This window comes from Schistocerca gregaria, chromosome 5 (assembly GCF_023897955.1).
Source record: "Schistocerca gregaria isolate iqSchGreg1 chromosome 5, iqSchGreg1.2, whole genome shotgun sequence".
Classification (NCBI taxonomy): Eukaryota; Metazoa; Arthropoda; class Insecta; order Orthoptera; family Acrididae; genus Schistocerca; species Schistocerca gregaria.
The window spans coordinates 59,622,287-59,643,576 of NC_064924.1; the positions used below are offsets into that span (position 1 = coordinate 59,622,287).

The 21,290-nt window shown below is 41.6% G+C and overlaps 1 protein-coding gene across 1 annotated transcript in view; it reads left to right on the plus strand.

Moving 5' to 3' along the window:
• Window positions 1–18,919, plus strand: part of LOC126271974 (uncharacterized) — a 146,390-nt gene extending 127,471 nt beyond the window's left edge. The window contains exon 4 of the mRNA XM_049974433.1: window positions 15,386–18,919. Within this exon, the coding sequence (XP_049830390.1) occupies window positions 15,386–15,540 (155 nt within the window). The 3' untranslated portion in view covers window positions 15,541–18,919. The remainder of the gene's footprint in view (window positions 1–15,385) is intronic.
• The last annotated feature ends 2,371 nt before the right edge of the window (window positions 18,920–21,290 follow it).

A 21,290-nucleotide genomic window follows, 5' to 3' on the forward strand; every position in this document is an offset into this window, starting at 1 on the left:
CTATAGATGTTTCAGAAGATGTGACTGTTTATGTAAATACATAAAATGCAACCAGTCATTTCTTTGGAATAGTTATTTATTTCATGAACTGGTTTTTGAATCTTTTCAGGCTCATCTTCAGATGGTGTGCAGGAAGTTACATGCCATTTCAAAGCACAATTCTAGGTGCTGGCTCTGTGACAAGAACATTAAAGCATATTCCATTGTCTTGACATAGAGCCAGCATAAAGCATTATGCTTTGAAATAGCTATGTAACTTCATGTGCACCATCTGGAGATCAGCCAGTTAATGGATAAATGGGTGTTTCAAAAAAGAGACTGATTGCAGTTTTATGTAATTACATAAATAAGAAAGATGATTTAATGGGGTACTTCTAGGTGTTCAGCCAAATTGCTGTTTTCAGTTTATTTATAAAGTGGAAGCAACTCAGCTGAACATCTGAACATACACCATTAGCCAATCACGGCAAGAAAATGAGAGAGACCAAAAAAAGGAAACAGTTCTGGTCTGGCTTTAATATTCCCATCTCATGATTAGTTGCATGAAAATGAGGCTTTCTTAGCTGTAATAAGTATTTTTTGTGTCTAAGCTTATGTTTTATCTACATATAATCAGACTGATCTTCCTGTATGATGCGTGTGCTTTTGTTAGACTTGAAGTTCTGACTATCTTGATGATGTCTAATAGTTTGCGATTTGTGTAATTTTTGACTGGATGCCTCTTTAGTAACCTAAAAATTGCTATGATTTTATGACTATTACAAAATATTCTGTTGTGTGTACATAATTCAAAGCTCCTGCCACATACAGTTTGATTACATACAAGTCAAGAAAGTAGCTTAATTATATCTTAAAGTTGATCTAAAAAGTAAGGAAATGTTAGAAATATCAGCTAAGATAAAAACAACAAATAATGGAAAAGAGGAAGCAGAGAAACATTAGTTCTCCTTTATTCCAGTTTCCAGCTATGGCAGGGACAGAATTGTAGGCTGGTGGTGTAGGGGTAGTGTCTTCGATTCATAATCAAAAACGTCTTCGTTCCTGGGTCCAAATCCTGCAATTGTTTAAATTTTGATTAATAATGAGCATTGGTGAAGACTTCTTGCATAATAAGTCATCCTCGTTCTGCCAATGGCCTTGTCAAAGATGGCGGAGGAGTGGACAGAGTGAATGGCACTCTCTTGTCCTAGGGGACGGCAACTGCCCCTAAAGGTGGAAGAATCAGTCATGATCAATGGCATGAGGATGCAGAAGGCAATGGAAACTACTGCATTAAAGACATGTAACTCGTATCACGGGACATGTGGCCTGTAATTGAAGAAGTGTCATGATGATCTCTCCATTGTCAAAATATTCCAGAATAGTCTCCCATCCGTATCTCTGGGAGAGAACTGCCAAAGGGGAGATTACCTTGAGAAAAATGTTGAATAATCAGTGGAAGGATAATGTTTTACAAGCTGGGGTGTGGAATGTCAGAAGCTTGAACATGGTGGGGAAACTAGAAAATCTGAAAAGGGAAATGCAAAGGCTCAATCTAAATATAGTAGGGGAAAGAAGACAAGGATTTTCGGCCAGATGAGTGTAGGGCAATACCAACAGCAACAGAAAATGGTATAACAGGATTAGGATTAATTCTGAATAGGAAGGTAGGGCAGAGAGTGTGCTTCTGTGAACAGTTCAGTGACAGGGTCATTCTTAACAGCAAAGCAACACTGAGAATGATAGTTCAGGTATACATGCTGACATCACAAGCTGAAGATGAAGAGATAGAGAAAGTGTATGGGAATATTGAAAGGGTAATACAGCATGTAAAGGGGGATGAAAATCTAATTGTCATGAGGGACTGGAATGCAGTTGTAGGGGAAGGAGTAGAAGAAAAGGTTGCAGGAGAATATGGGCTTAGGACAAGGTATGAGAGAGGAGAAAGACATAGTTTTGTAACAAGTTTCAGCAAGTAATAGCGAATACCCTGTTCAAGAATCACAAGAGGATGAGGTATACCTGTAAAATGAAGGGTGATATAGGAAGATTTCAGTTACATTACACCATGGTCAGACAGAGATTCCAAAATCAGATATATGATTGTACGGCATACCCAGGAGCAGATATAGTATCACAATACAGTAGTGATGAATAGTAGGCTGAAGTTTAAGACATTAGTCAGGAAGAATCAATGCAGAAAGTGGGATACAGACGTACTAAGGAATGACGAGATACGGTTGAAGTCTCTAAGGCTATAGATAGAGCAATAAGGAATAGCTCAGTAGGCAGTACAGTTGAAGAGAAATGGACATCTCTAAAAAGGGCCAGCACAGAAGTTGGGAAGGAAACCATGGGTAATAAAAATACTTCAGTTGAAGCTAAGACAAAATGGATGCAGGAAAAATGTGAAGACATCAGAAAAGAAATGATTGTAGGAAGGACAGACTCAGTATACAGGAAGTCAATACAACCTTCCGTGATATTAAAAGCAAAGGTAGTAACATTAAGAATGCAATGGGAATTCCACTGTTAACTGTGGAGGAGAGAGAGCAGATAGGTGGAAAGAATATGTTGAAAGCCTGGGTAAGGGGGAAGATTTGTCTGATGTGATAGAAGAAGAAACAGGAGTCGATTTAGAAGAGATAGGGGATCCAGTGTAAGAATCAGAATTTAAAAGATCTTTGGAGGACTTAAGGTCCAACAAGGCAGAAGGGATAGATAACATTCCATCAGAATTTCTAAAATCATTGGAGGAAGTGGCAACAAAATGACTATTCACGTTAATGTGTAGAAAGTATGAGTCTGGTGACATACTGCCTGAATTTTGGATAAGCATCATCCACACAATTCCGAAGACGGCAAGAGCTGACAAGTGCGAGAATTATCACACAATCAGCTTAACATCTCACACATCCAAGTTGCTTACAAGTATAATATACAGAAGAATGGAAAAGACAATTGAGGATGTACTAGATGACTATCAGTTTGGCTTTAGGAAAAGAAAAGGCACGAGAGAAGCAATTGTGGCGTTGTAGCTAATAATGGAAGCAAGACTAAAGAAAAATCAAGACACGTTCATAGGATTTGTCAACCTGGAAAAAGCATTTGACAATGTAAAATGGTGCAAGATATTTGAAATTCGAAAAAAAGTAGGGGTTAGCTATAGGGAGAGATGAGTCATATACACTATGTACAACAGCCAAGAGGGAATAAGAAGACTGGATGACCAAGAATGAAGTGCCCATATTAAAAAAGGGTATGAGACAGGGTTGTAGTCTTTCACCCCTACTGTTCAATATGTACATCGAGGAAGCAAAGATGGAAATAAAAGAAAGGTTAAGGAGTGGAATTAAAATTCAGGGTGAAAGGATATCAATGATAGGATTCGCTGGTGACATTGCTATCCTGAATGAAAGTGAAGAAGAATTATGTGATCTACTGAATGGAATAAACAGTCTAATGTGTACACAGTATGGACTGACAGTAAATTGAACAAAGCTTAAGGTAATGATAAGTAGTAGAAATGAGAACAGTGAGAAACTTAACATCAGGATTGATGGTCACAAAATAGATGAAGTTAAGGAATTGTGCTACCTAGGCAGCAAAATAACCAATGATGGATGGAGCACGGAGGACATCAAAAGCAGACTAGCTATGGCAAAAAAGGCATTCCTAGCCAAGAGAAGACTACTAATATCAAATATCAACCTTACAGTGAGGAAGAAATTTCTGAGAATGTATGTCTGGAGTACAGCACTGTATGGTAGCGAAACATGGACTGTGGGAAAACTGGAATAGAAGAGAATCAAAGCATTTGAGATCTGGTGCTACAGATGAAGGTTGAAAATTAGGTGAACTGATAAGGTAAGGAATGAGGAGGTTCTACACAGAATCGGAGAGGAAAGGAATATGTGGACAACACTGAAAGAAAAGGGACAGGATGGTAGGACATCCGTTAAAACATGAGGGAATGACTTCCATGGTACTAGAAGGAGCTGTAGAGGGCAAAAACTGTAGAGGAAGACAGATTAGAATACATCTGGCAAATAATTGAGGGCATAGGTTGCAAGTGCTACTCTGAAATGAAGAGGTTAGCATAGGAGAGGAATTCATGGGCTACATCAAACCAGACAGAAGACTGATGAAAAAAAAGACACTGTTTCAGTATTAAGAATGAAAGTTAGAAGTTGACTCCTTGTTGATGAACAGTTTATTTACTGGGTTGTTTACTGTGCACAGATTACAGCCTTCAAGATACGCTTAAACTGTGGCAGACATCTTACATTTAAGTGATGTAAATGAACCTACTTTCATGTATCAAAGAGTAAGAATAACTAATAAATACATGTGTTAATAAGTCTAACACAAAATCAAGACTTATCATGAGAAGAAACAAATGTCCTATTGTAGATGATAACAAGTAACCAACTCAGCCATTCTACATGCACCGAGACGTATGCCTATGCAATTCAGGTTTACATGTTTTCATGTGTAACAGTATTAATGAGGAATCACAGATCAGAAACACTTTATTGTGTAGTTTTCTGGTTTTATCTTTCATATTCTGGAATTGGAAACCTTGTTCTGAATTGGGGAACTTCTTTTCACCATTTCCAGTTTGCAGTGATTAGGTTGCAAATTATCCCATTTCCACTTCAGCAGAGAAGGAAAATTCAAAGAAAAATAAAATGAATGCAATGTAAAGGAGAGAAAAAAGAAAATAAAAAAGGAACCTACGTAGTTAAAATTCAGGAAGGAAGATTAGAGTTTTTTGTCCCATGTTATTGGTGATAATATTAGCACTGTTGATAATAATGAGCAGAGAAATGTAAAGATAGAGCATCTGTCATTCATAAATGTAAGCCATTAACTTACATTTCAAACTGGCAAATCTGCACTAACTTACTTGCTGAATAGATTCGTAAATGCCCATCTCAGCATCTGGATATAAGTTTCCCATTGCTTCCCTAAAATCCATCCAGATAGCTAAGCATGATAAAATGGCCACTATCAAGGCATGGGTAGTTACACCAGCCCCATATCAAATTGATATCATAGATTAATGATGGGAGGTGGTGCAGTTTTTAGGTGGTTTTCTACATCCACTTAGGCAAATACAAGCTGGTTTCCAAGTCATCTCAGTTACACAATGCGCAAACACATTGAAAAAGAATGTCATGTTTGACCATGTAATGTACACTTAGACACAGACAATAGAGGCACACAGATTGGAAAGCTGGCAGCAGCTTTAAAATGCCCTTGTGAGTGGTGACCCCATTGTAATAATAATCAGGTACAGCTGATTCTCTACAGAGTTGGAGAAATATCACACCAGTCCCAATCCAACATAGGCCAGATATAGGATACTGAAATGGATGGATGGATGGATGTTTTCCCTAAATTGATCAATGTGAATGCCAATATTGATTCTTTGTCTGATTTTTTTTTCCCCATCCTGACATTAAATCCAAATCTTACTTTCTTATTTTTCACTTTGATATTTTTTACAGATAGATAGGCTACAGAATCTGTCATTTCACTTCAAAGCTTATTGATTACATTATGATTTATTTGCTGTTACTCAGTAGCATTTCATTTTCTAATTCCTGAAAATTAAGAGTCTGTGGTTCACTGGTACGTGCCTTACAGTACTGACAGTATATTCTGATAATGGTGTTATGTTAAAAAGTTGTACTGCAAGAGGACAGCATGACAATGGGATATATTACAGGTTCCCGACAGTATCAAATACAGTATATTTGGTGCTTCTTTTGTTATCCAATTGTTTGTAAATGAAAAGTCCTAATTGCAGCCAACCGAATCGACAATGTCTTCATTAGCATGGATACTCTGCAAATCACACTTAAATGCCTGGCAGAGGTTCATCGAACCATATTCACATTAATTCTTGTTTGTTCTAATCTCGAACAGCGCGCGGAAAAAACGAACACGTGTTTCTTTCTGTGAGCTTTGATGATGATTTCTCCCTGTGTAGGTCGCGGCCAAAAAAATATTTTCACATTCTGAGGAGAAAGTTGGTGACTGAAATTTTGTGAGAAAATTCCACCGCAATGAAAGACGGCTTTATCTTAATGATTTCTCCCCTATTTCATGATAATACAAAACTTGCTGCCCTACTTTGAACTTGCTCGATGTACTCCGTTAATCCTATCTGATAAGGATCCCAGAGAGCGTATCTGTACTCCGAAAGGACGGACAAACGTTGGGAAGGCAGTGTGTTTAGTAGATCTGTTACATTTTCTAAGTATTCTGCCAATGAAACGCAGTCTTGGTTTTCCTTCTTCACAACATTTTCTGCGTGTTTTTTCAATTTAAGTTGTTCGTAATTGTAATTCCTAGGTATTTAGTTGAATTTACGGTCTTTAGATTTGACTTATATGTCGTCTAACTCATGTGGGTACCTCACACTTTTCATTATTTAGGGGCAACTGTCAATTGATGCGTCATTCAGATGTCTTTTATAAATCGTTTTCCAATTTGTTTTGATCTTCTGATGAGTTTACTAGACGATAAACAACAGCATGATCTGCAAATAACCAAAGACGGCTGCTCAGATTGTCTCCTAAGTCGTTTATATACCTAAGGTAGAGGAGATGGCCTATAACCTTGTGGTCTTGGGGCCTACCGTGGGGAACGCCAAAAATCACTTCTGTTTTACTCGATGACTTTCCGTCATTTACTACAAACTTAGACCTCTATGACCGGAAATCACGAACCTAGTCACATAATCGAGGCGATATTTCATAAGCACGCAATTTCACTACAAGCAGCCTTCTGGGAATCTAGATATACAGAGACAATTTGAAATCCGTTATCAGAAGCACTCAACACTTCATTTGAGTAAAGAGCTAGTTATGTTTCACAAGAACGATGTTTTGAAATCCGTGTTGACTGTGTGTCAATAGACCGCTCTCTTCAAGGTAATTCATGCGAACTTAATATATGTTCCAAAATCCTGCTGCATATCGACATTAAGGATATAGGCCTGTAATTTAGTGGATTACTCCTACTATCTTTCTTGAATATTGGTGTGACCTGTGCAACTTTCCAGTCGTTGGGTACGTATCTTTTGTTGAGCGAGCGGTTGTACATGATTAAGTATGAAGACATGGCATCAGCATACCCTGAAAGGAACCTAAGTGGTACATAGTCTGGACCGGAAGAGTTGCTTTTATTGAGTGATTTGAGTTGCTTCACTACCCCGAGGATATCTACTTCTATGTTGCTCATGATGGCAGCTGTTCTTGATTCGAATTCTGAAACATTTACTTCGTCTTCTATTTCGGAAAGCTCTAATTCTGCTTTGGCAGCACTATCGTCGATAATATTTCCATTGCTATCGCACAGAGAAGTCATTGCTTTGTCCTGCCGCTAGCATAATTTACATACCGGGTGACAATTATTGAACTCCATGAAATAAAATCGTCATAACTTCTGAACACTTTTCATTAGGACGTTCAAACTGCACGGTTGGCCGCGGGGAATGATGGGAATTAGTATGCGCTGTATGGTTTGGTTTAGCGACATAGCCCACTTTAATATGGATAGGTTGGTCAATAATCAAGATTGGCGCATTTAGGGAACTTAGAATCCGCATTTCGCGGCCGAGAAGTCTTTTCATCCTCAAAGGGTGACTGTGTGGTGTGCAATGTCCAGTCACAGAATAATTGGTGCGATATTCTTTGATGGCACGGTGACTACCGAACGGTACGTGAAGGCTTTGGAAGATGATCCCCATTATCCAAAGTGACCAAGATTTCGGCAATCTGTGGTTCATGCAAGATGGAGCTCAACCCCATCGAAGCAAGAGAGTGTTTGATGTCCTGGAGGAACACTTTGGGGACCGCATTCTGGCTCTGGGGTACCCAGAGGTCACAGGCATGGACCTCCATGCCGCCATATTCTCCGGGTACGAATACGTGCGACTCCTTTTTGTGGGGCTGTATTAAAGGCAATGTTTACAGCAATATCGATCTGTAAACAGCCATTCAGGAGGTCATCGACAGCATCGATGTTCCAACACCTCAGCGGGTCATGCAGAATTTCACTGTTCGTCTGCGCCACATCATCGCCAATGATGGCAGGCATATCGAACATGTCATAACCTAAATCCGAATATCTGTAGTGACGTTTACATAAAGTGTGTGCACACAGCGATTTGTAATTGATTTACTTTTTTTATATAGTTCAATAATTGTCACCTCGTGAATGTTTCTACCAATCGATGGAAGTACTGCACTGCTGGCCGTTAAAATTTCTGCACCACGAAGATGACGTGCTACAGACGCGAAATTTAACCGTCAGGAAGAAGATACTGTGATATGCAAAAGATTAGCTTTTCAGAGCATTCACACAAGGTTGGCGCCGGTGGCGACACCTACAACGTGCTGACATGAGGAAAGCTTCCAACCGATTTCTCATACACAAATAGCCGTTGACCGGCCTTGCCTGGTGAAACGTTGTTGTGATGCGTCTTGTAAAGAGGAGAAATGCGTACCATCACGTTTCCGACTTTGATAAAGGGCGGATTGTAGACTAACGCGATTGCGGTTTATCGTATCCGGACATTGCTGCTCACCTTGGTCGAGATCCAATGACTGTTAGCAGAATATGGAGTCGGTGGGTTTAGGAGGGTAATAAGGAACGCCGTGCTGGATCCCAACGGCCTCGTATCACTAGCAGTCGAGATGACAGGCATCTTAGCTGCATGGCTGTAACGGATCGTGCAGCCACGTCTCGATCCCTGAGTCAACAGATGGGGACGTTTGCAAGACAACAACCATCTGCACGAACAGTTCGACGACGTTTGCAGCACCATGGACTATCAGCTCGGAGACCATGGCTGCGGTTACCCTTGACGCTGCACCACAGACAGGAGCGCCTGCGATGATGTACTCAACGACGAACCTGGGTGCACGAATGGCAAAACGTCATTCTTTTGGATGAATCCAGGTTCTGCTTACAGCATCATGATGGTTGCATCCGTGTTTGGCGACATCGCGGTGAACGCACATTGGAAGCGTGTATTCGTCATAGCCATACCGGCGTATCACCTGGCGTGATGGTATGGGGTGCCATTGTTCGCATTGACGGCACTTTGAACAGTGGGAGTTACATTTCAGATGTGTTTCGACCCGTGGCTCTACCCCTCATTCGATTCCTGCGAAACCCTACATTTCAGCAGGATAATGCACGACCGCATGTTGCAGGTCCTGTACGGGCCTTTCTGGACACAGAAAATGTTCGACTGCTGCCCTGGCCAGCACATTCTCCAGATCTCTCACCAATTGAAAACGTCTGGTCAATGGTGGCAGAGCAACTGGCTCGTCACAGTACGCCAGTCACTACTCTCGATGAACTGTGGTATCGTGTTGAAGCTGCATGGGCAACTGTATCTGTACACGGCATCCAAGCTCTGTTTGACTCAATGTCCAGGCGTATCAAGGCCGTTATTATGGCCAGAAGTGGTTGTTCTGGGTACTGATTTCTCAGGATCTATGCACCCAAATTGCGTGAAAATGTAATCCGATGTCAGTTCTAGTATAATATATTTGTCCAATGAGTACCCGTATATCATCTGGATTCCTTCTTGATGGCCAGTAGTGTATTAGCCAATACCTTGCCATGAAGTTTTTGCTAATCACATTGCAGAGCTCAGAAGCCGAAATTAAATGTATGAGTCCTACCTAATAACTTAACAATTAATCAAGCGACCCAAATTAGCTTCGAAATCTTAGGGAAAATAGGCTGTTAAGTTTGAGTGAAGCACGAAAAGGGATTTCGTTGGCGGGAGCAAATTACAGGCGCTGCCGACAGATTTGCCGCGTCGATGCATACGCAGTAACAAGTGGGCCCTTCCCGCAAACGTTCCGTCAGCAGCCCAAAGGCGGCGCCTGTGCGAGCGTGAAGTCCTGTAGTGGCGAAAGGATGAGAAAAGCTGTGAACCGAAATTGGCGCGAAGGAGAGCTGTTTACATCAGTTTATTTTTAAGTGGTACGACAGGCCCAATGGTGTTGAGACGATGCAGCTACATGTGTAATAATCTTATCAAAGCGCGGCGGATCCGTTGCGCTAATGGTTCCGTCGCCACAGAGATACACGCTATGCAGGGGAAAGCACCGAGACAGGCGGTTGACAACAGATGTCGCGGGGGAATAACTGCGCACATATCTCGTGGAACTGCCGATAGCTGAAAGGGTTGCGTAAGCGTTCGCCAGTACGCTAAACAGAAATGCCACTTTGCACGCTCGTGGAGCCCATCATGTCTCTCTCCCTCTCTCTCTCTCTCTCTCTCTCTCTCTCTCTCTCTCTCTCTCTCTCTCTCCCTCTCCCGCTCCCTCTCTCCCTCTCCCTCTCCCTCTCCCTCTCCCTCTCCCTCTCCCTCTCCCTCTCCCTCTCCCTCTCCCTCTCCCTCTCTCTCTCTCTCTCTCTCTCTCTCTCTCTCTCTCTCTCTCTCTCTCTCTTCCTCTCTCTCTCTTCCTCTCTCTCTCTTTCTCTCTCTCTCCTTTTTTTCAAATATAAAGAACAGTTTTCATGTGAGCATGTATTCAAACCCCAAATGGTCCTCATCCATGGCCGCTTTAAAATCACTCGTAGCATTGATGAACTTTTTAATGTACTATTTTACTTCCATATTATATGTGAAAGTAACGCTGAAATAAAACTTTATTTCATTAATTTAAGGGAGAACAGGTGGTAGGCGCCGTTGTTTTTGAACCTTAGGCTCTGACAATATAATCAACATAAACCAAAATACTAAAACTGTGCATCATAGTTTATTACTCTTGTTAGCTCCAGACACATAGAAAAGTAATAATAAGTGTCTCATCAAAAAAATTGAAACAAAATACTCGTCTATCTGCTTAGACGGTATATTCGCTGAAACTGATCAAGTGACCAGTGTTCCTCCAGTGTGTATATGCGGACAATAAAAAGAAAAGATTTTTCTTGGATAAAAATACACTTTTTCTAGGGTGAAAATACACTTTTTCCGGGTGAAAGTACATTTATTTCCTTCTTAAGTGACCATATACTTTCTGTGGAGTTGTAAAACTTATCATTTCGTTTGGACGGTGAAGGATTTGTACACCGGAATGGAACTTCCCGGCACTTTAGGCAACGCAGCCCAGCAAAAAAACAACGCGTTTTGGAAAGATCTTCGATACGCGTATTACGAAAGTATATACACGAATTCCACCAGTTACAGCACGGTAGCTTCCGAAGCACTGAAATCGAAATTGCGATGTCGCCAGCCAATGACCGCAGATATTCAGAGCATAGGACACGCGATGCAGTCAGCCCATAGCAGTATCACTGTTATTCAGCGCGAACACACTAATAGAAGAAGTTAACGGCTTAAACTGATATACAAACAGTACAACCACAGGAAAAGCTAAGATTTCAAATACAATATTAGTCGTCAACATTTTGTTGCTTTTTTTTACGAGAGTGTGGTTAGGCAGGATCCTAAGGGCATCAGCGTAAGTTGCGGCAGCTGAATATTTCTGACAAGCACGATTATAGAGTTCAGTGCTATGCAGCGAATATTTCGTGGTCTGTGGGTTACTTGGTTCAAATGTTCCGTCGAGCGCTTCGACTTTTCCATAATAAAGCCAATTAGGTGGGGAATTACTCAAGAACTCACTTTGTGCTTTATATTTTCTGTCACTGTTTTGCGTAATTTGTAATCTATGAAAGAACTGAAATAAATATGAGAAACCGGCCTTGAAACTTGGTCTTTTTAGCGTGTGTTACCTTTTTAAGATATATCAAACACATATGCTTCAGTGAAATTTTTAAATAATGATATAAATGGCTGGTGTTCTGTGCCCGAAATTATTCTAAGTGGCTGGACCTCACTGTTTAAGTTTTGAATGTGTGTGACGCTCAGTAATTTAAGAAATTCGTCGCACATTCTCACACGTTACAAAAGTTACCTTGCCCAAAAGGAAATTTAATTTGAAAGCAACGCTTCAGAAATCATCATTCGCAATATTTTCCCGCGACCTATGTATTACAAATGTGAACAGTTGTGACGTCACGCTTTTTGAAACAAGGCCCACGAGAAAGACACACTTCGAAAGCAATTTCTTGTTACGTGGTATTGCATAGTCTCAGACGTTTCGCTGTCGACAGTCGCGTGTATGTACTCTGTGTTTTGTTGTAAATGGCGCATATTTTTGCAACTAAAATTTAATTTTGGTGTTATTCTCCCGTTTATTTTTTATTGCCGCAGTATTATTCTGCAGTAGCGGACAGAAGTTAAATTCTTAGATTGAAATTACAATGAAATGAATACCCCTAGCTACATGCAGGCGTTGATAGAAGTCAACGGGGACAGTTGAAAATATGCGCCCCGACCGGGACTCGAACCCGGGATCTCCTGCTTACATGGCAGACGCTCTATCCATCTGAGCCATTGCGGGGACAGAGGATTGTGCGATTGCAGGGACTCATCTCTGGCACGCCTTCCGTGAGACCCACATTCGCAACTGATTGTCCCGCACAATACAAAAATTTAACTGAAAACTAAAATAATGGAAAATTTCCGGAATTTTCCCGGATATCTCCCGGATGAAAAATTCTGTTTCTCGCGGATTTCCCGCCTGTCCCGGAGCATGTACGACCTGGTCTGCTGTTTTTGCTAATGAGGAGAAGTAAGCTAACCAAGATTCTGGACTACCAGCAAGCAGAACTGATTACTCCACGCCGTTGAAGGCACTGACTTCAGCATACTGCCTCAAAATCATAATACGAGGAGGTGCCCCCCCCCCCCCCCCAAAAAAAGCTAATAACATTGCCGTGGGTGGAGCTTGTGTAGTACGCATTTCTGTCCCTAGACGTTATAGCGCAACTCATTGCCGCCCGTGTTGTCCATCTGGCTTCTTCTGTTCATCTGCAGTGATTGTTGACAGCGCTGTTCCGTTCTTGTTTGGGGAACACTCAAGTGTACGAGTGGGTTGCTCGATTTAAAAATGGCGTCATGTCGACTGATGACAAATCTCGTTTTGCACGTCCAGCAGCTGCCCGAATCGGCGAAAGCATTAAAAAAAAAACTAGGTCTTGTGCTCACAGATCGTCGACAACAATTAATCAACTGGCGGATTACTGGGTTGTCTTGGAGCCCAGTTGAGTGAATTTTAACGGAAGATTTGGGACTGAAAAGGGTTGCTGCCAAGTTTGTTCCTCGGGTTCTGACTGACAGTCAGAAGGAGCGTGGAGTTGAAACATGTGCTTTGAAACAACAGCTTGAAAGTGATCTAGATTTTTCGTCAAAGGTCATTACTGGTGAATCAGATATGGTGCTATGGTTACGACCCAGAAACAAAGAAGCAGTCAAGCCGGTGGTAGACATCGTCGTCATCCCATCCTAAAAAATGTAGTTAAGGCAAATCAAACATCACAACAATACTGATTTGGTTTTTTGATACGAAGGGCATAGTTCATTCAGAGTTTGTTATCCCCAGGTAAGACCGGCAATCAATGCTTATATCTGGAAATTTTAAGATGATTTGCTCAACAGTGTTTGTGAAAAAAAGATCATATTTGTGGCAGACAGGGGACTGGTTCTTTCACGACGACAACGCATCTGCACACACGGCTTGTTCATTAGGTACTCCTTCGTCAATTATTACAGCTCACATTAAAAAGCACTTCACAATTGTGAACTTACAAAGTTTAAAACTCTAAACAGAAAAAAAATTTGTGACACTGCGCGGATCTATCCCACGGTAACACGTCTCGACAGACATTGCACATAGAGCCCAGAAGCTAGAAAACTTAATACTGCGAATGTGGAAGAAAATGAGGATACTGGCGTACACGAATGGGATATACACGAAAATACGCATTAAGACTTCACAGGCAATATACAGTAAATGGTAGACAAACATATTGTTCTTGAACTAAAAATGCCGGCCGGAGAGGCCGTGCGGGTCTAGGCGCTACAGTCTGGAACCGCGCGACCGCTACGGCCGCAGGTTCGAATCCTGCCTCGGGCATGGATGTGTGTGGTGTCCTTAGGTTAGTTAGGTTTAAATAGTTCTGAGTTCTAGGCGACTGATGACCACAGAAGTTAAGTCCCATAGTGCTCAGAGCCTTTATTTAAATAAAAATTAGTGAAAAAACATGAAACAAGACCGCAGAAAAGTACAAATTGAGTTGGATTATTAGTAACCTTAGTTCAACTGGCTGGCCGTCAGACTTTTTTAGTATTTCGATTGTCTTACTGTTTCACTGAGCAACCTATTGTTGGGACCGATGGCCCTAGCAGTCTGGTCCCTTCAATCCCACAACCCAACCAACCTATTGTTAAGTGCTTCGGCGCCTGCGTTTATCAATAAACATTTTTAGGCGAGAGTTGTTAACAATGTACAACAAATAATCACTGTCAACAATGTAGCACAATTACATATTAACAAACAGCAGACCGTAGCAGAACAGAACATGTAAATCTGTTGTGACTACTTGAAATAACATTTGTTTTAATGTAGTAAAATTACGTCGAAAGTTTGGCTCCAGAGTTCGAAAATGCACATAGTATTACGCCAATGGTCTATTACTCTCGTTGCTAAAAAACTGCTGCATAGTCGTACGGTTATAATTGTAAACAGTGTTACAGTTTTCGATTCAAAACTGTTAAGGGGAGATTGGACTCAGAAAAATTTGTCTGGGCGGCTGCGGGTCCGTTGATAGTGCAGAAGACATACAATGTGCTACGAGCACCACGTGCATAAACTGTCTATGAGCCCATCCCGTTCATTTCAGTGCGATGAGTCCGCAAGCAACATGAATAATTTGTGTACCTTTGGTTCCAGAACTTTTATGAAGTTCAAGAATGACGTCCTTTTATTCCACAAGAGGTGCAATTTATGTTATACACACACACACACACACACACACACACACACACACACACACCAACAAAAGTTTGGCATCACCCTAATATGTGGTGCAGGTGTATTGCTAATGTGACTGTTCCTGTACCGATCGAAAGGTCACCCCTGACCTTGTTTGCAAACATACACAGTACTACTATTAGCACTCTGTATCGATAGAACGTTGAACTACAGCTAAGCAATTGAGCTGAAAGTAAAGCAATAGTGGGGACGTATTCGAGACGTCTGTTGAACAGTAGAGTGACCATCCACCATGATACGAAGGATTCGCGACCGTAGATCGGATCCGCGACCAAAACTTGGGTATGGCTTAGGGTAACTATACTTTGTTTGGTGGACGTATTTTAGACATCTGCTTGATGCAAACTTCTTAAAAGTTCAGAATAACACGCCCAATCGATTTGCTTTCCCTGGAACATGTGTGTAGCGCATAGGGGGGAGAGAGTGTAGAGTACAGCGTGCGTGGTTTTTGGTTGTTGTTGCAGACGCGGACCGGTGCTCGCCGGCGGCGAACGCGTGCTCGGTGCACGAGTGCCCGCCGGGCCGCGAGTGCTACCTGCACCAGGTGCAGTGCGCCGGCGCCGACTGCCCGCCCATCCCGGCCTGCCGGGACCCCGACTACGACGACTACGACGAGTAGGCTGTCCGCCGGGCTCCCGGGCGGAGCCCCGCCGTGGGGGCACTCCACAGCGTCTGTCTCAGGGATCCCTGCCTCACTCACCCGCTGCACTTCTTCTGCTTAACGAGACACCTGCTCGGTGGTTCAGTGTCTGGCACTCCGTGAAAAATCGTTGATAATTTGCGAGCGTACACTCAGGCGTCAGAATTGAACTGCCCCAGAAAATATTTCGTACACCTTAAGATAGGCAACCCGCGTTCCAGGTACGACTGGCGTAAGCTGGGTTGCCTAGCTTAAGGGGCATGAAATATTTTTTAAGCCATTTCACTTCTGCCCACCCTGTGTAAAACACCTCCATGGGACTCTGAAGTTGTCGCCGCCGTATTTTCCAGGTGTGAAGTTCGTCTGTCCAAAAGAGTGCCGATCTCTTCTTTATCATACACAAACAAGCAATAAAAAATGATATACTGACTTAGAGGGATCATGGGGGACATGTTGAGCATAGGAAGCCATGTCTGGAAAACTCATCCAACAGAGGTACAGAGCGTCTACAGAGATTAACCTTCCTTCAAATGAGATGATATTTTTCGGTACCAAATTCCAAGCACAGTTGTGATACAGGTGGACGCCTACGGCGCCACCTAAGGTCTTCAGCGCTTTCATATGTTTGCTGTCGAAGCGACTATTGGCAGGGTTTGTCCCCTGCAGTTTCGACGCTCTTTAGTTCGCCGGATGACTTCTCCGGACATATATTCCTAAACTCATTTTTCCATAGTTCTAATGAGTTCATCCGCGTTTGGGCATTGAAATGAGTGATTGGTAACACTTAAAACTTTGTGCCGGGCCAGCACTCCACGCCGGATCTCCCGCTTCACGTGAACAGTCGCCTTCACCTCCTCAGCCATCTGAGCATGCTTCCGATTCAACCCAAATTCCCAGCCTGTTACAAGCTACCGACGTAGCGTCGCACACGCATGAACCACTTACTCGCAGTCCCTGTGTCCCGGAAGAGCTCGGGCATGGCGTGCATCCGCACCGAAGACAGGATCACTGGTCGTCGACACCCGATCCCTTACGGAAATCAGGAACTCTGAGTAAGGGGCTCTTGGGTAGGCCTGTAACAGGCTTGGAACTTGGGCTGGATGGCAAGTGTGCTCGGATGGCGTTGAGCGGGAGATACGGGTTCGAGTCCCGGTCTGAGACAAATGTTCACCTACTACTACTTATTCATTTCAATGCGCAAATGCGGGTAACGTCATTAAACCACTACAGCAATCTATTGTATGGTTGCTGGATCAAATAAGATATCTGTTCTTCCACAACTCACTTTTGGTCCTAAAGAGAGTTTCCACAACCTCTGAAAGTTTGTTGATATTCTTTTATTTCACTCTGCGTATTTCTTGTAAATTTACTTGTTTTATCTACTGGAAAATCATACTTTAATGTACTTATTTCAATAACAAGTGTGGTTTTTCAGACATCCAATGCTTGTCAGTACGAATGTATGCAGAGGAATGTGCAGTATTCTGAAACGGTATTGCACATTGAATTGTGTATCGGACCACGTACCGACCAAGGAACCTTGTCCACCGTGGGCGTTGCTGTTACCGGCTGAGCTATCCGGGTACAGCTCACGACTTCCTCTCATGACTTCGACGTGGTACTGGGAGAATGGAAGTTAAAACTGTGAGGGCAACTTGTAAGTTGTACCTGTACTGCTCAGTCGGTAAGGGGTTCCAGATTCGAGAATCAGTACAGCACACAATTTTAATGCATCAGGACGTTTCATTCGAAGCTTTATCTGCACATTTATGTTCGTCCAACGTTTTGAATTATCTAGAGTTGAGTATAATACTGCAGAAGGTGCGATAGAAATGTAAAACAAGTGTCCTGTTGAAACTAATTCAACAGTAAAAATATGACAGTAACTGCTTTTGAAGTAAGTGTTGTAACTTGGAAATAGTATATACGGTTTTTTACGTCGTGCAAATTTCATATAATGTAGAGTGAAATAAATCATCTTCCGGTCACATTCAGTGAGACAAATTCTGACAAACACGAGTAACTGTGTTTTAATGACAGACAAAGAAAAGAACTGGTGGCATTAACTTTAAAAAGGGTACTTTTGGTGAATCAGGTCGTACACAAAGCATGATTCCAAATATGAGTCTATAGTTTCTAATAGTAAGCACGAACGCAATATAAGAACATGAAAAAACTTAAAATGTTAACAATTTTTTTAAAAAAAGTAAGAATTTACAATATAATACGCGCTTACCGCCTACACCATTGTTCATTGCACCTGTGAAAGATATCCTACTGGATGGCGGGATTAAACTTACCATTGCAGTTGTGAACAGTGAAACGAAAACTTCTTTTATAATTGGAAATCAATACATTTATCATTATAAAAGCAATTCGAGACAGTATGGAGGACGTTCGATGTCGAGAATAAACATACAATTAAGTGGCTGAGAGTAGTGCTACAATTATATGGTTTTAAAACATTCCATATCTGGCAAAAAAATTTCAGAGAGTGATGAAGTCGTACGCACATATAAGTTATGGTGTCATATTTAAAGTACATAGCTATCGAAAATCATGGAAAAGATTTTGGTAGGAATTAAGAAATTAAAGGTTCGTACACAACACATGAAACGGACCCCTTAGAACTAAGTGAAACTTTTTCGTTTCAGTCGTTTTGTGATGGTAGAAATGAGACAGAATAATTAAAAAATAGACATTAATTTGTCAGTTATTGCTTTAGATATTTTTTAAATGTGAGAGTGTTGCTGTTTCCTGTGAACACAAAAAAAGTGACGGAGAGGAATAATTTTTAGGATACTGTCGTTTGTCGCATCATACGCACTCAGTAAAATTTTGAAGGAGATGGAATGATACGTTGCTTCTGATTTTTGATGGTTGTTGAAAATTGTCGATTTGAAGGTGACGTAAGTCAACACCTCATTCCAAAATTACTGCCCACCTCCTGAAAACTGTAAGTAGCAGGTTCACGAGAATCTTAGTAACAGCAAAGATATTTTTTCGTACTTACAACGGCTTAAGCCTATAAAAAACTAAATCACTACACTTTATAAGGAGTGCCACCTCGAGTTCCTTGCAGACCCACTATTTTCAAGCCATAGTGATGTCTACAGAGATATCAAGAGTGTAAATATTTGATTTAAAGAAGTGTTTACTCACGTAGCAGCAGACATTTCTAAACGGAACCATTGTAATACGAATGCTAGTTTTATTGTTTATAGTTACCTCTACACACGTTATAAATAATCTAACATTTGTAGGTTAGAACAATGCAAATATGAAGAAATACTTATGTGTTGAGTAGCGATTTATGAAATGCTTATTTATAATTGTGAAAATAAATATAACTACTTAACCCGTGTTCTTTTTCTTTTGTGGCCAATAACTAAGCAACAAGAAGTGGAAGCTTTTCATCACTTTGACGCATATGTGCTTGCTTTTTGCAGATAACCTTTACACATTCAACCTCTTATGTGGTGACTTTTTCGTGAATCCTCCAGAACGCAAACACTTCTTCACCTGTATTTTCTTTAGATGGATCAGATAAAAGTGTTTTGTAATTTTTAAACTAGTTCATGACATCGAGAAAAAAAGGGGGGGTGACGGTGGGGCCTACGAACGAACGTGTGTCAAATGTCGTTCAGTATGTTATTTAGCGTGCTGAAGCGAGTATTTTCTTTTATTTGAGACAGTCTGAATGTGTTTAAAATGTCATATTAACAAATTACGATGAACCTCCCTGCCACACAGCTGGGGCAGTAGAGCCTTCAACCATCTGGAGAATTGCGAATAGTGGTTGGTGTCTACACAGCCTTAGAACTGTTAAGTGATAAGGAATTACTCCCCATTGCTAAGACACCATGCTGGGCAAAGAGAGGGGAGGTGCAAGTGAAAGTTCTGGTGGGCGTCATCTGCTCGGTCAGGGCAGTTTGTAGCGCACAATCATGATACGGGCTCGACTCTTGACGTCGCACACAGTTTTATCTCGTCGCAATCACTAAAAACAACGTATATTCACCAGAAGGTACGAATTATTTCGTGTCGTCCTCAGTATGTGTATAGTGTAGATCATTGACATTCCTCTTCTGGCAGAAACGGTTCGAAGCTCGTTTGTAAACAAATCACACATGATCATGGTATTATTTGAATACTGGTGAGTACTGGAACTAGAAACGGGCTGTCGAAACGAATTTTATCAATACAGCTTTAAGCTTCTTTTTTAATTGTGTTAAGAGTCTACCTCATAACTCCCAACTGTCTGTAAGGTTACCAGATTTCATTCACACTGACTTTCAGAAAAAAAGGTTAGAGTGCCTGATGTATTATGTGGTGAGTTACACTTGATTGGTGCAAGACCGAAACAGACAAACATTCTTGTTTACTACTTTGAAACTACCGTAGGGGAACTATGAAACTGAAGCTATAAGAAGAGCCGTCATTGTTTTTCTCAACAACACATTACAGCGACACAAGCGAATAAAAAGAAATAAGAAATGAGGCAAGCGTATAAGGGGACTTCAAAAGGTGAGTCAAACATTATCATGGCAAGCCAACTTACTTTTACTGAATGCTTCACAACACTTGAAAGTATCTCGGATAACCGCCACTGTTTTTAACAGTCATCAAATCGCTATATAAACAACAAAGAGTCTGAACGTTCTACGAGTTGTTCAGGGCTTCGAAAATAGGAATCCATTCACTGTGTCGAAGCATTCAAGAACTGACTTGTACGGTCCCCTCGTCGGAAAATATAAAATTACGTGGACATTGTCGTCTGCGATCGATGCCGATGTCGATCCTTCCACATCGGCATTAGTCACGTCTACACGGTCTTGGTCAAATTGTTGACACCGTTTCACTGAGGTTGGACGCTACAATGCACTCGGTCCCTATACCGCCACCATTTCACGGTGAGTCTTTGTGTCATTTAGAAGTTTTGCCCACAAGCATTATGCAGTCCTGCGCACTTCAACTTTGGACTGCGTTTCCAGTTGCTGCCGCATTTCACTCTCTCGCTGTGATGCATCTGTTTGTTGTCTGTATCTCATCAGAAGTGTCTCCAGTAAACCCAGAAACAATACTCTCTTTTGTTAATGTGCCACTGTTGTTGACCAATGGTCTTACAAGGAACGCTTAGTGGCGTGGTCCAACATAACTTTGAATGGCTGTTCAAGAATCGCCCCCATGGGACCAAGCCATTTTGGAATGTGCTACTGACTGTATCAAGGATCTGGATTTATCAAACTTCCGAATACACAGCCAAGGATGGAAAGTGTTGTCGCCCAAAGTGACTTTAAGCTTGACGCGGTACAAAAAACTTACATTTTTAGAAGTTACGTTTTCAGAACTTTGTTTTCTTCCTTTTTAAGTACGTACCACAGTTTTATCGTTGTTTTTACAGATGGAACAAAGGAAGGGCATGTCCTCAGCTGTCTGCTGCTTCTCCTGATAGCGCTTTCAAAGTGCGTTTTCCGAAACAGTTTACAGATTATGATGTGGAGTTATACTGCATTATGATGGCACTGGAGAGGGTTCACAGACATCACCGCACAAGGATCCTTGTCTGTTCTGACTCGCTTAGTACACTACAAACAGTTCACCAAATATATCTAGCGGACCAGCTGATTCAGCCCATCCATTACTGCAAATTCTACAATATCCGTGCTGACTGAACACCACGTTCCCCCAGGGAACTCGCCACTATTTGACGGGTTCGTGTTTGGCTA